Source organism: Schistocerca serialis, chromosome 7 (assembly GCF_023864345.2).
Source record: "Schistocerca serialis cubense isolate TAMUIC-IGC-003099 chromosome 7, iqSchSeri2.2, whole genome shotgun sequence".
Taxonomy (NCBI): Eukaryota; Metazoa; Arthropoda; class Insecta; order Orthoptera; family Acrididae; genus Schistocerca; species Schistocerca serialis.
Genome location: NC_064644.1, coordinates 389,729,445 through 389,752,584, shown reverse-complemented (window position 1 = coordinate 389,752,584; position 23,140 = coordinate 389,729,445). Strand labels below are relative to the sequence as shown.

The 23,140-nt window shown below is 37.9% G+C and overlaps 1 protein-coding gene across 1 annotated transcript in view; it reads left to right on the top strand.

The window, feature by feature from the left end:
* LOC126412041 (sodium channel protein para) overlaps positions 1 to 23,140 on the top strand; it is a 903,820-nt gene that overhangs the window by 779,547 nt on the left and 101,133 nt on the right. Inside the window, exon 33 of the mRNA XM_050081417.1 lies at positions 9,112 to 9,382. Within this exon, the coding sequence (XP_049937374.1) occupies positions 9,112 to 9,382 (271 nt within the window). The remainder of the gene's footprint in view (positions 1 to 9,111; positions 9,383 to 23,140) is intronic.

The following is a 23,140-nucleotide window of genomic DNA, read 5'->3' as shown; positions in this document are numbered from 1 at the left end:
CATCTCTTCAGCAGTAGTTTTCAGTAACAGTTAATGTTCCAACATATGCCCAGCCATTCTACATTTTCACTTCATTAAGTAACATTCCTGCTGTCAAAAAATACCACAACCAGATACTTTTTAGACATAATTAATGTTTTCTCATGTAATTAAATGAGATTATTACAACATTTAAGGAGTTTTGAAACACAGATCTAACATGATTGTCGTTCTATTAATTCTTCATTTTTATTTTTATTTTTATTCATTTATTTATTTATTTATTTATTTATTTATTTATTTTTGCAGCAAAAGTTAGTTACATATTTACTGGTTCCATAGATCAGTTTCATGATAAATATTATTAGGAACATGTCAAAATAACATACATAGAACACTACTATACAACATGAAAAAATAAAGAATAATATTTATACGACTATGTGCTGGTCATTTTCAGGCTTTTTTTTTTAATTTTTTTTTTTTTGGTATAAATTTCTGAAAATATATCTGTCATTGAGTTAAAAAGAAACTAACAATACCCTCTATTGGGTTTAATACTTATTTGCTCAAATTCAGAACTTGTGACAGTGTCATCATTGCATAAATTGGTTTTCTTAATTTTTCAGAGAGTGGAAAGTCGAGAGTGGAATAACAACAATATTATGATATTCACCACATAGAGGAGATGTTGAGTCACAGATGGGCACACATGGAAAGATTGCCGTTCATTTAAGCTTTTGGCCAAAGGCTCTTCTTCTGGAGCAGAAAACATGTTCACACTGGCACAACTCACACACATACATGTGACCACTGTCTCTGGCCAGCCACAGCAGCCCAAGCAGCACTACACCTTCCCCCACCCCTACCTTGCAGTCCCTCCCCCTCTCCACCCCAGCCTCCTCCTTTACCCCCACCACCCACACCAGACTGCTTTTGCAACTAGTGCTGTTGCTGTCTGCAGTCTAGCCACAGTGACCAAACACAGTAATTGTGAGGTGTGTGTGTGTGTGTTTTCTATTTTGAAAGAACACCTTTTTACCAAAAGTATGGCAGTCTTCTTGCTGTGTCTGTCTGCAAATCAATATCTCCTCTATATGGTGAGTATGTCCTTTTATGGCATAAGAGATCAATGTGATGCTCCCAAGTGAGATGCTTACCTAACATTACTCCAAGAAAAGCAATTTTATCATCCAATTTTATTTCTCTGCCATCATCAGACGCAAAATTAGTTGGACTCCATCAAGATGGTGGTATAGTTGAAAGCCCATTAGATATGTTTTACTAATGTTTTGGTGCAAGTGATTATATTTTAAGTAAATTTTCAATTCAAGTAAATACACCAGAACAATTTTGTGCCAGATCATTCATGTTGCGTCCTCATTAACAACTCTTGTGTCATCTGCATATTGAAGTACTTTGCTATTATGCACAGTGGATAGATCATTAACATTCAAGGGCTATTCAGAAGGCAAGGTCTGATTGGTCGTGAACTGGAAACCACTGTGAAAATTAAAAATGTTTTATTTGCAACAGTTAGCTACATCTTCCAGCTATTTCTTTAAAATAGTCACTGCACCTAATTTAGACATTTGTTGTGGCATTGTACCAACATTCCAATGCACACATCATAGAAGGCAGCCACCTGTGTTTTCCACCAATTCTCTGCACTGGTCTGCACCTCAGTCAGTGTCTGTGTCAAAATTTGATGTTCATAGCCAGGGGTTCATGTGAGCAAAGATGAGAATCAGTGGGGTGGGGGGCACCTCTAAGCTGTATGGAGGGAGGGCGATCAAAGACTTCCCATCGAAAATGCTACAGGATCATCTTCATTGTTCCTGCAGTATGCTGCAGTGAAGAAGGAAATGCATGACAGTTACAATATGTGGGCTGCATAAAACCATGACTTGGCAGGAAACACTATTTTCGAGTCATCTTTACATGATCACTGTGCTCTCAGAACTGAAAATAGTGATGTGATACAATTGGCAGGCATAGTAGACATACTGTGTGCCCAACACGTCTATACAAAGCTTCATTGAATTTTCACTGTGGTTTCCATTTTCCATCTGATCAGGTCTTACTTTCTGAATAGCCATTGTATAATAGAAATAATAAAGGCTCCAGAACTGACCCTTAGGGTATACGAAACTACTGTAGCTGTACTTTTTAAATAATGTTACCCACTTTGTGTGAGACTTGTGTGACCTGATGAGTTGTGTAGGTACTGTAAGAAACTTTTTGCTGTTCCTCTGATACCACAAATTTCCTGTTCATTTAGTAGTAGCTCATGAGATGCTGTGTCAAATGCATGTGACACATCTAAGAACAAATATGCCACCCTTTATTTTTAATCTAATTACTAAGTAATGTATGCACCAGGTCACATATGGTTAATGTATGGATCAGATCACATATGGTAGATGTTGCTGAGTAGCCTTTCCTAATACCATGTTGGGTTTCTTGTAACACTTTTTTTTTTTTTTTACAAGAAATGTTAGTTATCTCAGTGGTATAATTTGTTTTAATACTGTTCTTAGGATTGGAATTAAACAGATTGGTCTGTACTTTTCGACTTTGTCTGTACTGTGTTTTTGATACAGTGGTTTGATTATCGCAAATTCTAATTTAGTTGAAACCACACATTTATTCAAACTGTCATTGAATAGGTGAATCTGAACAGGAAAGAGTGGGTGTTTGCATCTTTTTAGTAGAGACTTTAGTCTCAGTTTTGTTTCTGACTGTGTCTGTTTCTGTTGTATATGTTTTATAAATATATGGTGGTTTTTATATCTGGAAAGGAGTTGTATAACCATCAGCACTAGAATTCACACATAGCTATTTGAATTAATAAAAGTTGTGTTAAAAGGGTTACTGATCATATAAGAGTCTAAAATGCTTACACTATCAGTCCTCATTTGGCTTTGATGTCTGTCAAGCCTCTCATTTACACAATACCATACTGATTTCCTAATGTTACTTAAGTTTACTGTTTTTTGTTGTATAATTTTCTTGGTGTAGCAGTACATATACAACCTTTGTTAATAGGCTTTTTGGCATGTTTGGTAGTTATCTTTAGCTGGTGTCTCTGGGAACTCTTTATATATTTTCCAAGTAATAAACATTTTCTGCTTCACTTGTTTCACTTCTGAAGGCAGCCTTACATGGTTTTGAGCATATTTATTTTTTAAAGTAATTGAACATCTTTGACTGAATGGGCAAAGAAGGTGTTATAAAAATTATTCCACTTGCCTGCAACATTTTTTGCATAATGTATATCATTCTCTGTCTTCAACTTCAGTGTAGACTCGACTATTCTAAAGATTTTAAATACGGAATTTCCATTGTCTGGCAAAGATGCAGAGAAGTTAAGATTTATTGTATCAGCTCCACAGGGGTCTGTTCTCTTTTCAGAAGAACACTGTGGGCAAAAGCTAAATGTGTAACAGTCTTTTCGTTGTGCCTGTCTGCAACTCAATGTGTCATCTTTACAAGTAGCAATCTTTTCTTTTCCTAATATTGTTGATATTCCAACCTGGAGTTTCCATTGTTTGCTACAGTTATCTAAGTTGGTGCAAATGTGGAGATGAACCTCAGCATTCACAGCAGAAAATTCAGCCAAGTGTGATATCTATGGTGTCATTCACTTTTTGAATGCAGAAAACACTCAGCATTTACAAAATTACAGCCAAATGAAACAGTGCACAGAGGAAAGTACAACGACTGTGTCTTCCATGAAAAAATGGTGAAGCGTTTTCATTGAAAGAAGAATGAATTTACATGATGATCACTGTAATGCTAATCATCACTCATTTTGGAGATATTCAAGTGATAAACACAAGATACAGATACTTTACTTCACATGGTACATCTCTACCAGAAATTTCAAGTTCAGTTGTACAAGATGAGGTCAAAGATCAGCTAAGCCACAAAAGAGGCTGTTTCCAAATTATTGAATAGAGACCATCAAATTGGAGCTGCTCTTCATTTCTGAAACAAATACCAAAAAGATTATGACACATTATTCATTTGCATTGTTAAGGAAAATGAGACTTGGATTTTATATGAAACTTGGAAAGTCAAACATCAAGCAATGGAATGATGTCACGAATTCCTCAAAAAACAGGAAAGCAAAGTCATACTTGAACACAGGAAGGCCATGGAAAATGTTTTAGGCATCATAAGGTATTACTCTCCCCCTGAACCATGGACCTTGCCATTGGTGGGGAGGCTTGCTTGCCTTGGCAATACAGATAGTCGTACTGTAGTTGCAACCACAACGGAGGGGTATCTGTTGAGAGGCCAGACAATCGTGTGGTTCCTGAAGAAAGGCAGCAGCCTTTTCAGTAGTTGCAGGGGCAACAGTCTGGATGATTGACTGATATGGCCTTGTAATATTAACCAAAACAGCCTTGCTGTGCTGGTACTGTGAACAGCTGAAGGCAAGGGGAAACTACAACAGTATTTTTTCCCGAGGACATGCAGCTTTACTGAATGGTCAGATGATGACAGTGTCCTCTTGGGGAAAATATTCCAGAGGTAAAAGAGTCCCCCATTTGGATCTCGAGGTAGGGACTACTCAGGAGGACATCGTTATCAGTAGAAAGAAAACTGGCGTTCAACGGATCGAAGTGGGGAATGTCAGATCCCTTAATTGGGCATGTTGGATAGAAAATTTAAAAAGGGAAATGGATAAGTTAAAGTTAAATATAGTTGGAGTACTGAAGTTCGGTGCCAGAAGGAACAAGACTTCTGGTCAGGTGAATACAGGGTTATGAATACAAAATCAAATAGGGGTAATGCAGGGATAGGTCAAATAATGAATAAAAAAATAGGAGTGCGGGTAAGCTACTACAAACAGCATAGTGAGCATATTATAGTGGCCAAGATAGACATGAAGCCCATGCCTACTACAGTAGTACAAATTTATATGCCAACTAGCTCTGCAGATGACAAAGAAATTGAACAAATGTATAATGAGATAAGAGAAATTATTCAGATAGTGAAGGGAGACAAAAATTTAATAGTCATGGGGGACTGGAATTCGATAGTAAGAAAAGGAAGAGAAGGAAAAGTAGTAGGTGAACATGGAATAGGAATAAGGAATGAAAGAGGAAGCCACCTGGTAGAATTTTGCACAGAGCGTAATTTAATCATAACACTTAGTTTAAAAATCATGAAAGAAGGCTGTATACGTGGAAGAGGCCTGGAGACACTGGAAGGTTTCAGATAAATTCTATAGTGGTAAGACAGAGATTTACGAACCAGGTTTTAAATTGTAAGACATTTCTCGGAGTAGTAGTGGACTCTGACCACAATTTATTGTTTATGAACTGTAGATTAAAACTGAAGAAACTGCAAAAAGGTGGGAATTTAAGGAGATGGGACCTGGATAAACTGAAAGAACCAGAGGTTGTAGAGAGTTTCAGAGAGAGCATTAGGGAACAATTGAGAAGAATGGGGGAAAGAAATACAGTCGAAGAAGAATGGGTAGCTTTGAGAGATGAAATAGTAAAGGCAGCAGAGAATCAAGTAGGTAAAAAGATGAGGGCTAGTAGAAATCCTTGGATAACAAAAGAGATGCTGAATTTAATTAATGAAAGGAGAAAATATAAAAATGTGGTAAATGAAGGCAAAAAAGAATACAAATGTCTCAAAAATGAGATTGACAGGAAGTGCAAAATGGCTAAGCAGGGATCGCTAGAGGACAAATATAAGGATGTAGAGGCATATATCACTAGGGGTAAGATAGAGACTGCCTACGGGAAAATTAAAGAGACCTTTGGAGAAAAGAGAACCACCTGTATGAATATCAAGAACTCAGATAGAAACCCGGTTCTAAGCAAAGAAGGGAAAGCAGAAAGGTGGAAGGAGTATATAGAGTGTCTATACAAGGGTGATGTGCTTGAGGACAATATTATAGAAATGGAAGAGGATGTAGATGAAGATCAGATGGGAGATATGATATTGCATGAAGAATTTGATAGAGCGTTGAAAGACATAAGTCGTAACAAGGGCCCAGGAGTAGACAACATTCCATTAGAATTACTGACGGCCTTGGGAGAGCCAGCCCTGACAAAACTCTACCATCCGGTGAGCAAGGTGTATGTGATAGGCAAAATACCCTCAGACTTCAAGAAGAATGTAATAATTCCTATTCCAAAGAAAGCATTTGTTGACAGATGTGAAAATTACCAAATTATCATTTTAATAAGTCAGAGCTGCAATATACTAACATGAATTCTTTTCCAGACGAATGGAAAAACTGGTAGAATCCGACCTTGGGGAAGATCAGTTTAGATTCCATACAAATGTTGGAACACACGAGGCAATACTGACCCTACGACTTATCTTACAAGATAGATCAATGAAAAGGAAACCGACATTTCTAGCATTTAGAGACTTAGAAAAAGTTTTTGACAATGTTGACTGGAATACTTTCTTTCAAATTCTGGAGGTGGTAGAGATCAAGTACAGGGAGCAAAAGGCTATTTACACTTTGTACAGGTGCCAGACAGCAGTTATAAGAGTCAAGGAGCATGAAAGGGAAGCAGGGGTTGGGAAGGGAGTGAGACACGGTTGTAGCCTACCTCCGATGTTATTCAATCTGTATATTGAGCATTCAGTAAAGGAAACAAAAGAAATATTTGGAGTATGAATTAAAATTCATGGAGAAGAAATAAAAACTTTGGGGTTTGCTTATGACATTTTAATTCTGGGAGAGACAGCAAAGGACCTGGAAGATCAGTTGAATGGAATGGACAGTGTCTTGGAAGGAGGTTGTAAGATGGACATCAACAAAAGCAAAACGAGAACAATGGTATGTGGTCAAATTAAATCAAGTGATGCTGAGGGAATTAGATTAGGAAATGAGTCACTTAAAGTAGTAGATGAGTTCTGATTTACCAACTAACCTGCCTACACTGTGAAGCTTTCTATGTGGGAATGACCAGCAACAAACTGTCCATTCACATGAATGGACACAGGCAGACAGTGTTTGTTGGTAATGAGGATCACCCTGTGGCTAAACATGCCTTGGTGCATGGTCAGCACATCTTGGCACAGTGTTACACCACCCGGGTTATCTGGATACTTCCCACTAACACCAACCTATCCGAACTCCGGAGATGGGAACTTGCTCTTCAATATATCCTCTCTTCCCACGTGGAATTTTTCCCTATAACAACATTTTCTATCATAAAATAAGTGATCCTTCCAGATGTACTACTCAGCATCCACTCTGTCCAGAGTTTTTATTGTTTCCTTTGGTGATCAAGTGAACATCAGAGAAATTACATAATAGAATTTATGGTCATTATGCTTTAAGAGAGAGTGTCATCCACTATCACTAACCTTAATACTTATGAGAGTTGAGGAAACACATCTGTGGGCAAACCAAAGTTTGAAGCTGAATAGCTTAAGCTATCATCTAACTCTACAAAAAGTGCATTGTTTTGGTAGCACTAGCGTGTGTTTGCAAAACATTGGACAAAAGGAGCAGTACAGTAATTCATGAGGTGAAAATAGGTTTTTTTTCTCTTGTAAATGTAGTGAATTTTGACATTCTGCCTATATTCATTCTGCTAAATTCCAGCATAATTCCAGCTTATTATATGCTACCTGTACAGCCAGTAACACATTTGTCATAAATATGATCTTATCTCTACATATGATCTCAGTTTCTGAACTGAAAATGGTGTAATGTCACCCATGTTGTATAATATTTTGTGGATTATAGGTTTTTTTTTTTTTTTTTTTTTTTTTTTTTTTTTTTTTTTTTTTTTTTTTTTGGGATGGAGGTGCATTGTTATGAGGAAAAGTGGAAGTTGTATCTTATAGCAATGTTATGTATTTGAGGGCTTGGGAAATGTGATGGTGTTCTTTGCAGATACTAATAAACTGAAATGTGCTGGAAGCAGTAAAGAAGTTCTACAAGAAAATCTAAGCCACGTGGGATATTTGAGGTTCCCAACGAAGGTGGAAACTGTTAAATTAACCCCCCTCTGAAGTAAAGACTTTCAGTACCCAGAATCTCATTTACAGTCATTATTATGATAATTTTGCTGATAGGTAAATGTTTTAGCCATCCTTTATCTAACTGGAAGTCTATTTCTTATCACTTTTAATACCCCAGATATTTAATTGAACATTAATCTTAGTACTACCAGCAAATATCACTTGAAAAGACTATAAATTTATGAGAGAAAATTGTTGGCCAATACTTAGCTACAGGAGGCAGGTTATTATCAGCACTGCCCATAGGTGTATAAAAAAATACACAACACTGTCCTAGCTTTTGTAACTAATAATTTCTTTCAAATGATAGAGTACAGCAATCAGTTGTCCTTTTCTTTCAGGTTTTATTAGGCAAATCTATATTTCATGGTATCAATGCATGTCCTGGTATGTCAGTCCCCTGTTGTTTGGGCTTCTGTCACATTTCATTCAAGACTCCCAACTGTGACAGAAGCTTGAACAACAGGGGACTGATGTACTAGGGCCTGCATTGATACCAGGAAATAGTGCATTGATAATGGCTAGGTACTAGCCAAAAAAATCTAGATTTGCCTAATAAAACCTGAAAGAAAAGGACGACTGATTGCTGTGTTCTATGATTTGAAAGACATATCACAGTCATTGAGTGCACCCACATTCCTAATGCAAGATAACATAGTGATGATAATAATTTCTTTCTCAGCAAGGAGAGTGGGGATACCACCCTCATCCCCACAATCGGTGGGTCCCTCTTATCCAGGGACCTGAGTGGCCTGCCCTTCCTTTTTAACCTTCCCCAACCAATCCCACCCTCTGCCCCAAGAAGGAAATATTAGGTGCAAAAGGTAGGATAGTGTCATGTATTTTTGAATGTCCCTATTGGCCTTACTGATAATTTGCCTCTTGTAGGTAAGTATTGACTTTTACTCTGTCTTATAATTTTAATATTAATATTGTTAAAGACTAGATATATGTGTGAACTATATTTTTCAATTTGATACACAATATTTTTCAAGTCATGATGTAGATCATTGTGTGTGTTAATCTAATGACAGTGTTATTCCCAGCAATCTGTAAATTCTGGTTTACAACTATATACTACAAAATCCAAGTAATTTTCTTATGTTTTTATTACAGTGGAAGCCCCAAGCAATTGTATTTGAAATTGTGACCAATAAAAAGTTCGACATGATAATCATGTTGTTCATTGGCTTAAATATGCTGACGATGACGCTAGATCACTATCAGCAAACAGAAACCTTCAGTCAAGTTTTAGACTACCTCAATATGATCTTCATAGTCATTTTTAGTTCAGAATGCCTTATGAAAATATTTGCCCTTCGATATCACTACTTCAAAGAACCATGGAATCTCTTTGATTTTGTAGTTGTGATTTTGTCTATACTAGGTAAGTCTTCCAGCACTGTTTATATTATTTAATTTAGTCTTGTAATTAGATTAAAGTTATGTTGTCCATACTATTTCAGTTAAAAAAATTAATATGTTCCACTAATGATAAGATGAAATGCAGCAACAAAAATCCATGCACATTCATATTTGAATTTTAACTATTAGAAGATAACCTGAAATCGGAAAATAAATTCCTACATGAAAAATAAGTAAATAATCTTGCACAGTGTAAGTTCTAAATAGAAACTGCATAATTGCTGAATAAATAATGGTGTTGAGATCTTACTCTCTACTTGTCCTGAATAATGGGAACTAATCTAAAGCAGGGAATGCTAAAAACTTTGTTTAGTTGAAAATTAATGTTTTTATGTTTCTCATGGTGACATCATATACAAAATATAGATGATATTGAAATGTTGAACTGTGACCACAATTCAGTCCTTTTATTTCCTTTCAAGAATATTTTGAAAAAGATTGTGCATAATTGCAATTATTATCACATTATCCAGACTCACCTCCTATCTTCATCACAATGCTATTTTTATAAAAGAACTCTGCAGTGATCTGAAGTGTAAAAAATATCCATTGCATATTTTATGTAACCTTTCCAGTGTATGATACAGTGACTAGAAGTATTTACAGATGCTGTAAAACTCAGGCAAATTAGCCATATTGTTGCTGTTGAGCAGTATTTTAGAATTTAATTTCAATAAATTTGCTCTCATAGAAATAAGTATATTTGTACCTCAGAGATGGACATATTAAATATTTTCACAAAATATCAAAACAACTGAATTCTGTGTAGGCTAAATTTAAGAACATGTTGTTGTGGTCTTCAGTCCAAAGACTGGTTTGATGCAACTCTCCATGCTACTCTATCCTCTGCAAGTCTCTTCATCTCTGAGCAACTACAGCTACCTACATCCCTCTGAATCTGCTTACTGTATTCATCCCTTGGTCTCTCTCTACAATCGTATCCCCCACACTTCCCCCCAATAATGAATTAGCGATCCCTTGATGCCTCAGAATGTATCCTACCAACCGATTCCTTCTTTTAGTCAGGTTGTACCACAAATTTCTCTTCTCCTCAGTTCTGATCAGCACCTCCTCATTAGTTATGTGATCTACCCATGTAATCTTCAGCATTATTCTGTAGCAGCAAATTTCAAAAGCTTCTATTCTCCTCTTGTCTAAACTAGTTATTGTCCATGTTTCATTTCCATACATGGCTATACTTCATACAAATACTTTCAGAAAGGACTTCCTGACACTTAATCCTATACTTGATGTTAACAAATTTCTCTTCTCCAGAAATGCTTTATTTGCCATTGCCAGTCCACATTTTATATCCTCCGTACTTCGACCCTCATCTGTTACTTTGCTTCCCAAATAGCAAAACTCTTATACTACTTTAAGTGACTCATTTTCTAATCTAATTCCCTCAGCATCATTGGATTTAATTTGACCTCGTTATATTATCCTCATTTTACTTTTGTTTGATCTCACATCCTCCCTTCAAGACATTATCCATTCCGTTTAACTGCTCTTCCAAGTCCTTTACTGTCTCTGACTGATTTACAATGTCTTCATTCAACCTCAAAGTTTTTTTTCTTCTCCCTGGATTTTAATTCCTACTCCAAATTTTTCTTTTGTTTCTTTTACTGCAAGCCAATATACAGATCAAATAACCTCAGGGATAGGCTACAACCCTGTCTCACTCCCTTCTCAACCACTGCTTGTCATTTGTGGCCCTTGGCTCTTATAATTGCTATGTGGTTTCTGTACAAATTGTAAATAGCCTTTCACTTTCTGTATTTTACTCCTGCGACCCTTAGAATTTGAAAGAGAGTATTCTGGTTAGCGTTGCCAAAAGCTTTCTCTAAGTCTGTAAGTGCTATACAGTTAGGTTTGCCTTTCCTTGACCTATCTTATATGAGAAGTAATAGGATCAGTATTGCCTCAAGTGTTCCTACATTTCTCCAGAATCCAAACTGATCTTCCCCGGGTTTGGCTTCTAGGAGTTTTTCTGTAAAGGATTTCTGGTAGTATTTTACAGCCATGACTTGTTAAACTGATGATAGTTCAATAATTTTCACACCTGTCAGCACCTGCTTTCTTTGTAATTGGGATTATTGTATTCTTCTTGAAGTCTGAGGATATTACTCCTGTCTCATATATCTTGCTCACCAGATGGTAGAGTTCTGTCATGGCTGTCCCAAGGCTATCAGTAGCTCTAATGTAATGTTGTCTACTGCCAGATCCTTGTTTCAACTTAAGTCTTCCATTGCTTTGTCAAATTAAAAAATCCTTACAAGTAATAAAGTTTCATCGTGTAATTTTCTGCCTTGCTTTGGGCCCATCAGTGAACAAATTTTATCTGTATTATGAATATCCCCAGCTTTATGTACCATTCTTTGTGATACACCAAAAGTTCTCTAATTTTTTTCTCTTGTCCATAATGGAGGAGCAAAAGTAAGAATATGAATCTGTTCCCACCTGCTGACAGTTGGTAATTTTTCTTTAGTTAATTTAATCAATTTATATAAATCATTAAGCTTTTGTTTTCCATCATGTTTAGTTACTATACTTTCAGCCTCGGAACTATTGTCTTTGCATAATTCTTCTTCTTGAACATGAAGCACACAAGTCACTTTCTTTCATAGATTTTGCCTATTTGCCTTTATTTTAATTTTCCTATAACTAACTTTTTGGTGTGAAGCTGGAGAATGCATTTTTACTGGTGAACCACCTATACTTATTAAACTTGTACTAAGTTTATCCAGATCTTTTGTATCTTCTGCTGCTTCTCAGTCTGCCCAGTCTTCATTGGACATAGTCTTCACTTCACTTTTATTTTCCTGACTGCTGTTTTTGTTTAGCTTTCTATTGACCTGCTCCTGAAATTTCACTTAAAACATGTGTACTGCATGTTGAACACAATTTCTGCCCTGGAATGATAGTGGACTAACATGTAATATCTTACGGAACTGCTTAGCAAGATCAAGTGAAACAACTCGCAGATCACGCCTTATTGTTTTCTTGTGTCTTTTAAGTGGATCACAACAATGTATATGAGCATAACTTTGGTATTGATCCAGGTACTCAATTTTATGGTGATTGCAAACATTACTTAAATCACAGTGCTACTTCTCATGGCAGCCATTTTGAAAAACACGTAGTCAGTAGTGACACCTGGTAGGGGAGGGAAATTTGTAAAGTTTTGTGATGCAGTGATATTTTTTAATTTACCTTGTTTAGTTCTATGGCAGGCCTAGCTGTCAATCTCCAAAGACTTTTTAAGTCTGTTATAAAGGAAATTTTCTTGTCTTTGTAATGATACTAGTCATAATATTGAGGCACTATAACTACAGTCTATACACAGTAATTTGTAATTTAAGTTGTGGACATTTAAAAGAAAGTAAAGCTTCTGTTTTCAAGGCTCAAATGACCCTTCGTAATGTGATTACAACAAATCTGATATAGTATTTGAATTTTGCAGAAAATTTTACGTAAGAGCAGAAACATTCAAATCTTCCCTACTTCATTTTTAGGACAAGTTAAATAAATTTAAAACTACTAATTGAATTTGTGACAGCTACGGATGAATTTTTTTAGTATTTTAGGCTGAAAATCAGGTTGTTCTAGTTCTGGAACTGCTTCAAATAGAGGCCTGAAATTTTAAACCAGCCACTATATATGTAAACAAACTATGTGTACCAAATTTCATGAAAATCCAAAATAGTGGATTGTGTGTCGTGGTTCAGTTGATATAGAATGACATGTGAGTAAAACTTTAACTGCTGATGTACGTGTTTCCAGGACACCAATTAGGTAAGGGAATTTGTGTGAGCAAGGCTCTAACTGCTAATGTACCTGAGTTTTTGTCAGTCACTCCTAGAACAGAGGTATTAACAATAGATCTGAACAAACAAAAACAAACACTGTCCAAATAGACCTTGAAGGCCCAATGGTACCGACCAGCTGTCATGTCATTCTCAGCCCATAGGCATCACCGGATGTGGATACAGAGAGGCTTGTGGTCAGCAGCACACCACTCTCCCGGCCATTGTCAGTTATCGTGACAAGTGCTGCTTCTTTTCAATCAAGTAGCTCCTCAGTTGGCCTCACAAGGGCTGAGTGTGCCTCACTCGCCAACAGTGCTTAACTTCGGTGATCTGACGGGAACTGGTGGTACCACTGTGGCAAGGCTGTTGGCCGACAATAGGCATGAAGAGATGTAAAATGTCATTTGTGAACTACCATGTGCCCACAGAAGAAGACCCACCCAACAAAGGACAAATTCTATGTGGAAGTGAAGGTACTGGTAGATGTCATTCCAAATAGCTGTTGTAAAGTCCAATTTGGTAATGTGGAAATGGGAAGAGGAAACCTATTCCAGTCAACTACCGGCAGACACAGTTTACATTAACTCAGCAATGCCATTGTTATGAGGTACATCACCTTTGTGATTGGGACTTGAATCCAGGACCTGTGCCCTTCACAGGTAACTGCTTTGCCAACTGAGTTGCCAAGTATGACTCACAACCTGTTCTCACAACTTTCCTCCTCAGTTCCTCATCTCCTACCTTCCAAAAGTTCTCCTGCGAAACTTGCAGGACTAGCATTCCGGAAACCTAGAAGAAAGGATATTGTGGAGCCACAGCTTAGTCGCAGCCTTGGGGATTGTTTTCCACAATGAATTTTCGCTCTGCAGTGGAGTGTTCACTGATATGAAGCTTCCTGGGATATTAAGCTGTGTACTGGATTGAGATTCCAGCCCAAGAACTCAGTTGTTAGGACACTTGTCTGCGAGAGATGAAGGTGTTATGTTGATGTCATAGTCTGGCACACAGTTTTAATCTGTCAGGAAGTTTCGTTGAAAGGGATTTCATCAGCACCATAAAATTTCCTGTGGAAGAATATACACAAAGAAACTTGAGCATCACCAGATTTTAAAACAGTTAATCAGGTAGTTCACCTTGCAATTGATATCAAAGCAAGGAACTGGGTGATGGATGTAAAGACAGTACAGGGCGCGGAACGTGGGAGCGATCACTACCTAGTAAGAGGCTGGCTGCAATGCAATCCAAAGCCAAAGTGAGAAATAATGTTAAGAAAGTAATACTCTACATTGTGGATATGCTTAAATACATTATAAAGAAAGATCAATTTCATCTTCAGCAACAACTTAGAAATTCTGCAGGAAAAGGATTCACAAGAGAACAGAGAAGAAGCATGTAAAAAAGTCAGGGATGCCCTAAATGAGATGACAAAGTGCAGTCATTAATAAGCATATCAGTGGAAAAAAAATTCAGTTTGGTGATGAATCCATTAAGGCATTAACCAAACAAAGAAAAGCAAAGAAGACCTGTCTTAAAGGCAATGTTTTTGCTCAAGGCAAAGCACAGTTCAAAGAAGCAACTGTGAAGAGACCAAAGGGGCTGTAAGCCAAAGAAATGATGGAGGAGGCTCAAGATTTCTTGTGAAAAGAAGCTAAAAGATTTACCATAAAATTACTTTTTGCAAAGGATACCACAACCACTAAAAATTCGCCAAGGACAATAATGAGTTCAGCATTGCTCAGAGGTGAAAAACTATTTCAAGGAGCTCCTCAACTGTGATGAATCTAAATATCTCTTTGAATTCTAAACTCCTGACATTGTGGATCCACTTGTAGATTATCCACCATCCAGACTGAAGGAAATAAAGTACCAGATAATGGAGTCGAGGTAGAACAATCTCCAGGAGAAGATGGAATCCAGGCAGAAGTCATTAAAGTTGGAGAGGATAGATTCCGCTAGGGAATGATCTGTATTGTGGAGAAGATCCCAGAAGATTGGAAGATGGCGGTGATCACCCCTGCACACAAGAAAAGTGAGAAAGTGGATTGTAGCAACTATTAAGGAATCATCCTCCTGAATGCCTGCTAGAATATCTTGTCCAATTGTATACTGGTTAGAATCCACCCATCTGCCAAAGACGAATACAAAGTTGCAGTTCCTGTGTTGTGAAGAAGAATGATGCAACATTCCTTCTGAAACGCATGCACCACAGTTTCAGTTTATTGGCCAATACTGGACTGTGACTTACAAATAAACCATTTCCACTGTACAGGAATAACATTAATAGGATATGTGTTTACAGTTTTAAGGCAACTGCTCATGTAAAGCAGGAAATCTGGGTTCAAGTCCGGTCCAGTACAAATTTTCATTGTTGTCATTCCATTATGCAGCTGGTTATGGTTCATATTCACAACTGCAAATGTATTTCTTGTTTGCAAAAAAGTGATTGGTGAAGATCAAGGTGGTTTCAGAAATGGCTGCTCAACTGTGGATAACATCCATGTATTGCAACAGCTTGAAACATGGTTTACTTCCCCTCAGTTATTTAATTAACATTATTTCAAACAACTAGACACTAATTATTATAATAAAACTAGATGCTAATTATTTCAGTGCTATACGTATATCAGTTTACAAGAAAAGAAAGAACAAGCCAAAAACTTACTTCTGCAATGTAATAGCAAACACCTACCTGGGATGGTAAGCAGTGGTCTAACAGGGATGCATGACTTAGTTGTGACACAGACCTACCTTCTGATGCTGTGTGAATGAAGTCCAGCCACACATCCTTGATCAGTCAAACTACCAGCCCTTATATGTGCTGGAGTTGTTCTTATGCTGTACTCCCATATGTGAACCTATTGAACTTTGCCAAAATACAAACATACTCTGTAAAGGGTAGGTACACCATTAAAGAAAGAACAAACTATCTGGTAAAATCAAATATATTATTAATGATGTGTCGACAGAAGTGCTGACACAGTGTGATTTGAGGGGACCACAATGCACGCTATAAACACACGAAGGATGACGTGAGGTCTGAAACAGGATACGTAATGAATGCTATAAAGAAAAGTACGTAGCTTTTGGAATACTTAACTTTAATCCATCCTTGTTGTATACATCGTTCTTGATGAGACATGCTTTATACGATAAGTATCAATTGCTATGTAAGGCTAATGGCGCCTTGCTAGGTCGTAGCCATGGACTTAGCTGAAGGCTATTCTAACTATCTGCTCGGCAAAGGAGCGATGCTTCATCAGTGTAGTCGCTAGCAAAGTCGTCCGTACAACTGGGGTGAGTGCTAGTCCGTATCTCGAGACCTGCCTTGTGGTGGTGCTCGGTCTGCGATCACACAGTGGCGACACGCGGGTCCGACATGTACTAATGGACTGCGGCCGATTTAAAACTACCACCTAGCAAGTGTGGTGTCTGGTGGTGACACCACAATTAAAGTCCTTTGTCCAAGAATTAAATTGGTGTACACAAGTTACAACTTTTATGCAAAGTTGACAAGAGTACTTATCAGAATTCAAGGATCTTGTAAGATTGAAACTAATTCTGACTGACAAGAAAATTCTGCTCTACCAAATTGGCAACTCACCTTTAACATTACAATCACTTTCAATCACTTTGTTGTGCTGCCATGTGAACTCAGACATGAACTGCCATGATAGTTTTGGAGCTGCTGACTATGTCACATGATTTTTTCAGGATGCAAAATGTACTAACCACATAGATGCACCCAGATGGCTACAGTGGCAGTCTGTTGCAACAGTGAGCCAGTTTACTAGTAGATAGTTATCATCATCCAACCTAATGAGGATTGGTATACCATTAAAGAAACAACAAACTATGTGGTAAAATCAAATATATTATTAAAGCCCTTTGTCCTCCAATTAAATTTGTGTACACAAGTTACAACTTTTATGCAAAGTTGACAAGAGTACTTATCAGAATTCAATGAGCTTGTAAGATTGAAACTAATTCTGACCGACAAGAAAATTCTGCTCCACCAAATTAGCAACTCGCCTTTAACATTACAATCACTTTGTTGTGCTGCCATGTGGACTCCGACATGAACTGCCAGGATAGTTTTTGAGCTGCTGACAATGTCACATGATTTTTCCATGATGCAAAATGTGCTAACCACATACATGCAACCAGATGACTACAGTGACAGTCTGTTGTAACAGTGAGCCAGTTTACTAGTAGATGGTTATCATCATCCAACCTAATGACATTTGGTTGATAGATGGTGTATGATGTGCCATAAGGTTCAGTTAACCTATTTCTGTCTAATTTTGTATATATTCTCATTAGCAAAGATATTATTTGAATCAAGGTAGGTATTCAGTCTTAATCAATAACAAATATACAAATACCAAGTTTATGACACAGGCATAGGTCTGACCTTAGACAAGCCCCAACATGTTCTCTTCCACACAGTGGTTTGTCACTTGTACTTGTGATTTTTGTGACTTCTACGATATCAGACAAGCCACTTTACCAATAATTTTCATATCAAAAGTGGAGTGTCCTGCATTGGTTCCTCCAGTAACAACTCTTCCAGATCAGTATCTGAAATGATTCACCCCTAAATTCTTACTCTTATAAAATGTATTTCTCAGATGGATTATTTTCTTTCATCAGTTGTCCATTCCTTGGACTCATCCACATGCTTGTTGTCATGGTGTGTGGACCCTGAAAGACTTCATCTAAATTTTATTTTGTGCCGTTAGTATTCTTACTCCGGTCTTCTGAAAACTTTCTGTAGCTGTGGTCTGCTCTCCACTATGATGACTTGGCATCCTAGGGCACTCTGTTACTGCAACTCATGTGAGTGGCCACATTTATCTGCCACATGCTACCATAAATTTGATTATAGTACTTAATTAAAATTGAAATATCTCATGATCATAACTCCAATTTCCATGTGGTTTTCATCAAACACTCTTAAATAATCAACCACACTCATACACCTTCTGTTCCAACCTGTTTCTCATATTAGTCAGTTCTTATACTTACAGAGACAAGTATGCTGATAATGAGTGATGTTGTTGACTGTACATACCACTACCACATCTCATCCTGCTCCAATTGGTTCTGAAACTCAGGGAGTTTTGAATAAGAATACCTGTAACTGTATTTTCTGGTCTTTCTTCAAATTTGACCATGCAATTCTGAACCATTGCACTTAATTACAAATTCTTTCACAATTAATATATTCTTCATTTAGCTACAGCTTAACTTGTTGTTGCCTACTAATTCTTTGAATGATCATGTATCTTTTGCAGAATGTCAACAAATCTTAATATTACAAACTAAAATATACGTGAGCATGCAAAAACAATATTTTACTTTTATATATATTAAACACAAACACAACCCAATACTTTTTTCTATTTCTTTTTGGAGGTATAGTGTTAGGTTAATAAGGGGGCTAAAGAAAATTGAAAAGTGAAGAGTAAAGGGGCAAGATAATTAAACAAAAGGGAATTATTTAGGTCTGAGTCTATACATGAAGAAGATATGAAATGTACAATAAGTAAATTGGAGGATAGCACAAACCAAAAAGATAAACTAGTGAGTAAGCTAACAAATCTGAGATGACAATAACGATGCTAGAGGATCCTGTACTATGAATAGGTGAGAATTTGGTAAAGTAAAAGGGTGTAGAAAGATTTAAGTTAAATGGAGGTGCTCAAACTGAAGAATAAACTCACATGAATCATGAAATAGAAATAACAGTCTGAAGAACATGTGGTACATTTGTAATAAGCCTCTTCACTAAGGTGGTATTTAAGTGGTGAACAGTTGAAGAATTGTGAATAAGTAATACTTATGATGAGACAAAGAGAGTCAGCAGCCATGAGTGCCAGAGGAAAAGAGATGAAGAGTTTGTGATTTCTGTGTGGACATTGAACTGAGCAGCCAAGAATGCTAGAGTAGATAGTGGTAATATATAGATTTAGAGACAAAGTAGAGGTGTTAAGCAAACCAAAAAGTGCGATATTGAGTAGTTAGAAATACGTCAGCACAAAATATGACTAAAGAGAGACAAGATGGTTGATATTTATGTATCATTGTTGCATAAAAAAAACTCTGGAAATAATTTAAATCTCTCGTAGCTTTCACAAAGATCACAAATATACTCCAATAATGTACTGGTAGTGCAACCAAAGAAACTATGTTGGGTTGAGGCTGGAACCAAATTCTTTATAACACAAAGTGGGAATGAGATTTCCAGTCTGCGGCAGAGTGAGGGCTGCAATGAAACTTTCTGGCAGATTGAAACTGTGTGCTGGGCCGAAACTTGAACTCAGGACCAGTTAGAATCTCGGTTCCAGCACACAGTTTTAATCTGCCAGGAAGTTTCACATGAAGTGAAAATTGGTGGTCTTCAGCCATCACTGCAAGGCCAGTTTCTGAATTTTGTGAAACTAGTCCACAGTCGTGAAAGAGATAAGCTTATTGGATGTAGTGAAGAGCAGCAATACGAGGCAGGAGGCAATGTCATTGCAGCAAGACAGCAAGCAGTAGGACCCTCACCTGTGCCATAACTCTACAATGACTTCATTACTGACGGAAGCAGAAGCAACGGAAAATCTAGATGTACCGAGGTATATCAGTGAAGTACAAGGAAAGGAGGAATTGTTTTAAACAGCTCAAGTTAGCACAGTTGCTCCACTGTGAAGCCTTGTAGAGATCAGGGCCCCCTGTAAGCACGGTGCATGAGATTATCAGTTCCCCCACCAAAATCCCTCCTCCTTTTCCTGGTGTGAAATTTACTGGTTCTTCACCCATCAGTTTCGGCTCACACTCTGATGCTTGGTTAATCTCTGTTCTCAGTCTGTGCATACTAAATAACCTCTCTTCTTGCTCTCCAACTATTTCTTGTGGTTACATGTTCAGCAAGGTTCTCATTTGCTCACCATTTTGCTTTGCAAAAGGCAGCACTATAGCCTTTTTCTTTGCATACAATTTTACATGCAGCATATCAGAATTTACATCACAATAATATATATTTAAAGAAATGTAGCTCTATATCATGTTAACACTTAGCTGAGGAATAATTAAAAATGTGTTTAATTATCCTCGTCGCTGCATTGCACAGATAATGTGGCTTCATGACTAATTGTTTTTGACACCTTTCCCATTGCTCCAAAGATTTTAGCACTTGATACTGGCTGCATAATTACATATCATTTGTTTGGCAATGCTTCAAAATATTCTGTCAAAATCTCTGAATCACTATCTGTGATCAACTCATTCTCCACCCTCCACCCCCATGCTACTACCCTTACAATAAGATTAATATCAGCTACTGTTGGCACTAGCCCTGCTTCAGGTAACATATCTTTAATTACTGCTTTTATATCACATTTTGGTTTATCCTGTGGATTTTCAGATTTCGCTCTTCCCACAGGTAAACACTGAACCATTTGAAGCATGCTGTCATGAAGTACAAGTCACTAATGTGCTGTGCTTCACACCACTCAGCCTGTGAGTCTATAAGCAAAGCATTCTCGTTAGCTTCCCATAAACCACTTCATTTCTAATAAAAATGGATAAATAATGTCCCTTTCCCCCAGAGGTGCTTCACTTGTTCAGATTCATAGTTCTGTACATCAGAAGTATTTTAAAACTTACTCTCTTCCATGTTTTGTTTAGGAGCCCATAATTCCCATACTTGCCAACTGAAAGAAAGATCATTCTTTGCTGTTCCTGCTGCATTTGGTTTCAGTTCTGTGGATAGTGTTTCAGTACTGCAAGTGTCGTCTGCTCAAGGTGTGTCAAAAACTTCAGGGTGAGTCGAATAATGGCTGCAGTGGTCCTGCAACATGCCACCGTACTCTGACGTGGCTGCCATGCCCTCTACATCTACATCTGCATACATACTCCGCAATCCACCATACGGTGCATGGCGGAGGGTACCTCGTACCACAACTAGCATTTTCTCTCCCTCTTCCACTCCCACACAGAACGAGGGAAAAATGACTGCCTATATGCCTCAGTACGAGCCCTAACCTCTCTCATCTTATTTTTGTGGTCTTTCCGTGAAATGTAAGTTGGCAGCAGTAAAATTGTACTGCAGTCAGCCTTGAATGCTGGTTCTCTAAATTTCCTCAGTAGCAATTCACGAAAAGAACACCTCCTTTCCTCTAGAGACTCCCACCCGAGTTCCTGAAGCATTTCCGTAACACTCGCGTGATGATCAAACCTACCTGTAACAAATCTAGCAGCCTGCCACTGAATTGCTTCTATGTGCTCCCTCAATCCGACCTGATAGGGATCCCAAACGCTCGAGCAGTACTCAAGAATAGGTTGTATTACTGTTTTGTAAGCGGTCTCCTTTACAGATGAACCACATCTTCCCAAAATTCTACCAATGAACCGAAGGGGACTATCTGCCTTCCCCACAACTGCCATTACATGCCTGTCCCACTTCATTTCCCTCTGCAATGTTACGCCCAAATATTTACTCGATGTGACTGTGTCAAGCGCTACACTACTAATGGAGTATTCAAACATTACAGGATTCTTTTTCATATTCATCTGCATTAATTTACATTTATCTATATTTAGACTTAGCTGCCATTCTTTACACCAATCACAAATCCTGTCCATGTCATCTTGTATCCTCCTACAGTCACTCAATGATGACACCTTCCCGTACACCACAGCATCATCAGCAAACAGCCGCACATTGCTATCCACCCTATCCAAAAGATCATTTATGTAGATAGAAAACAACAGCGGACCTACCACACTTCCCTGGGGCACTCCAGATGATACACTCACCTCCGATGAACACTCACCATCGAGGACAACGTTCTGGGTTCTATTACTTAAGAAGTCTTCGAGCCACTCAAATTCTTGGGAACCAATCCTATATGCTCGTACCTTAGTTAGGAGTCTCCAGTGGGGCACCGAGTCAAATGCTTTCCAGAAGTCAAGGAATATGGCATCCGTCTGATACCCTTCATCCATGGTTCGCAAGATATCATGTGAAAAAAGGGCGAGTTGCGTTTGGCAGGAGCGATGCTTTCTAAAGCCGTGCTGATGCATGGACAGCAACTTCTCTGTCTCAAGGAAATTCATTATATTCTAACTGAGAATATGTTCGAGAATCCTGCAGCAAACCGATGTTAAGGATATTGGTCTGTAATTTTGAGGATCCGTCCTTCTACCCTTCTTATATACAGGTGTCACCTGCACTTTTTTCCAGTCGCTCGGGACTTTACATTGGGCAAGAGATTCACGATAAATGCAAGCTAAGTAAGGAGCCAATGTAGTAGAGTACTCTCTGTAAAACCGAATTGGAATCCCATCAGGACCTGGCGATTTATTTATTTTCAACCCATTCAGCTGCTTCAGAACCCCAGGGATATCTATCACTATGTCTTCCATACGGGAATCTGTACGAGACTCAAACAGCGGTATGTTTGTACGATCCTCCTGCATGAAAGATCTCTCAAATGCTATATTTAAAATTTCAGCTTTCATTTTGCTGTCCTCCATTGCCAGGCCAGACTGATCAGTGAGTGACTGGATGGAAGCCCTCGACCCGCTCACCGATTTTACTCCTAACACCAGAATTTCCTTGGGTTTTCAGCAAGATCTTTTGCTAAGGTATGACAGTGGTAGTGGTTGAATGCTTTGCACATTGCTCTTTTTACAGCAACACGAATCTCTACTAACTTTTGCCTGTTCTCATTCTCCCGATCTTTCTTGTACCGTGAGTGCAACTGCCTTTGCTTCCTGAGCATTCTCCGAATTGCGCTGTTAAACCATGGTGGGTCTTTTCCGTCCGTAACCCACTATTTTGGCACATACTTGTCAAATGCCTTATTTACAATGTGTTTAAAAGTTGCCCATAATTCTTCCACGTCCATTGTACCGGAAGTAAA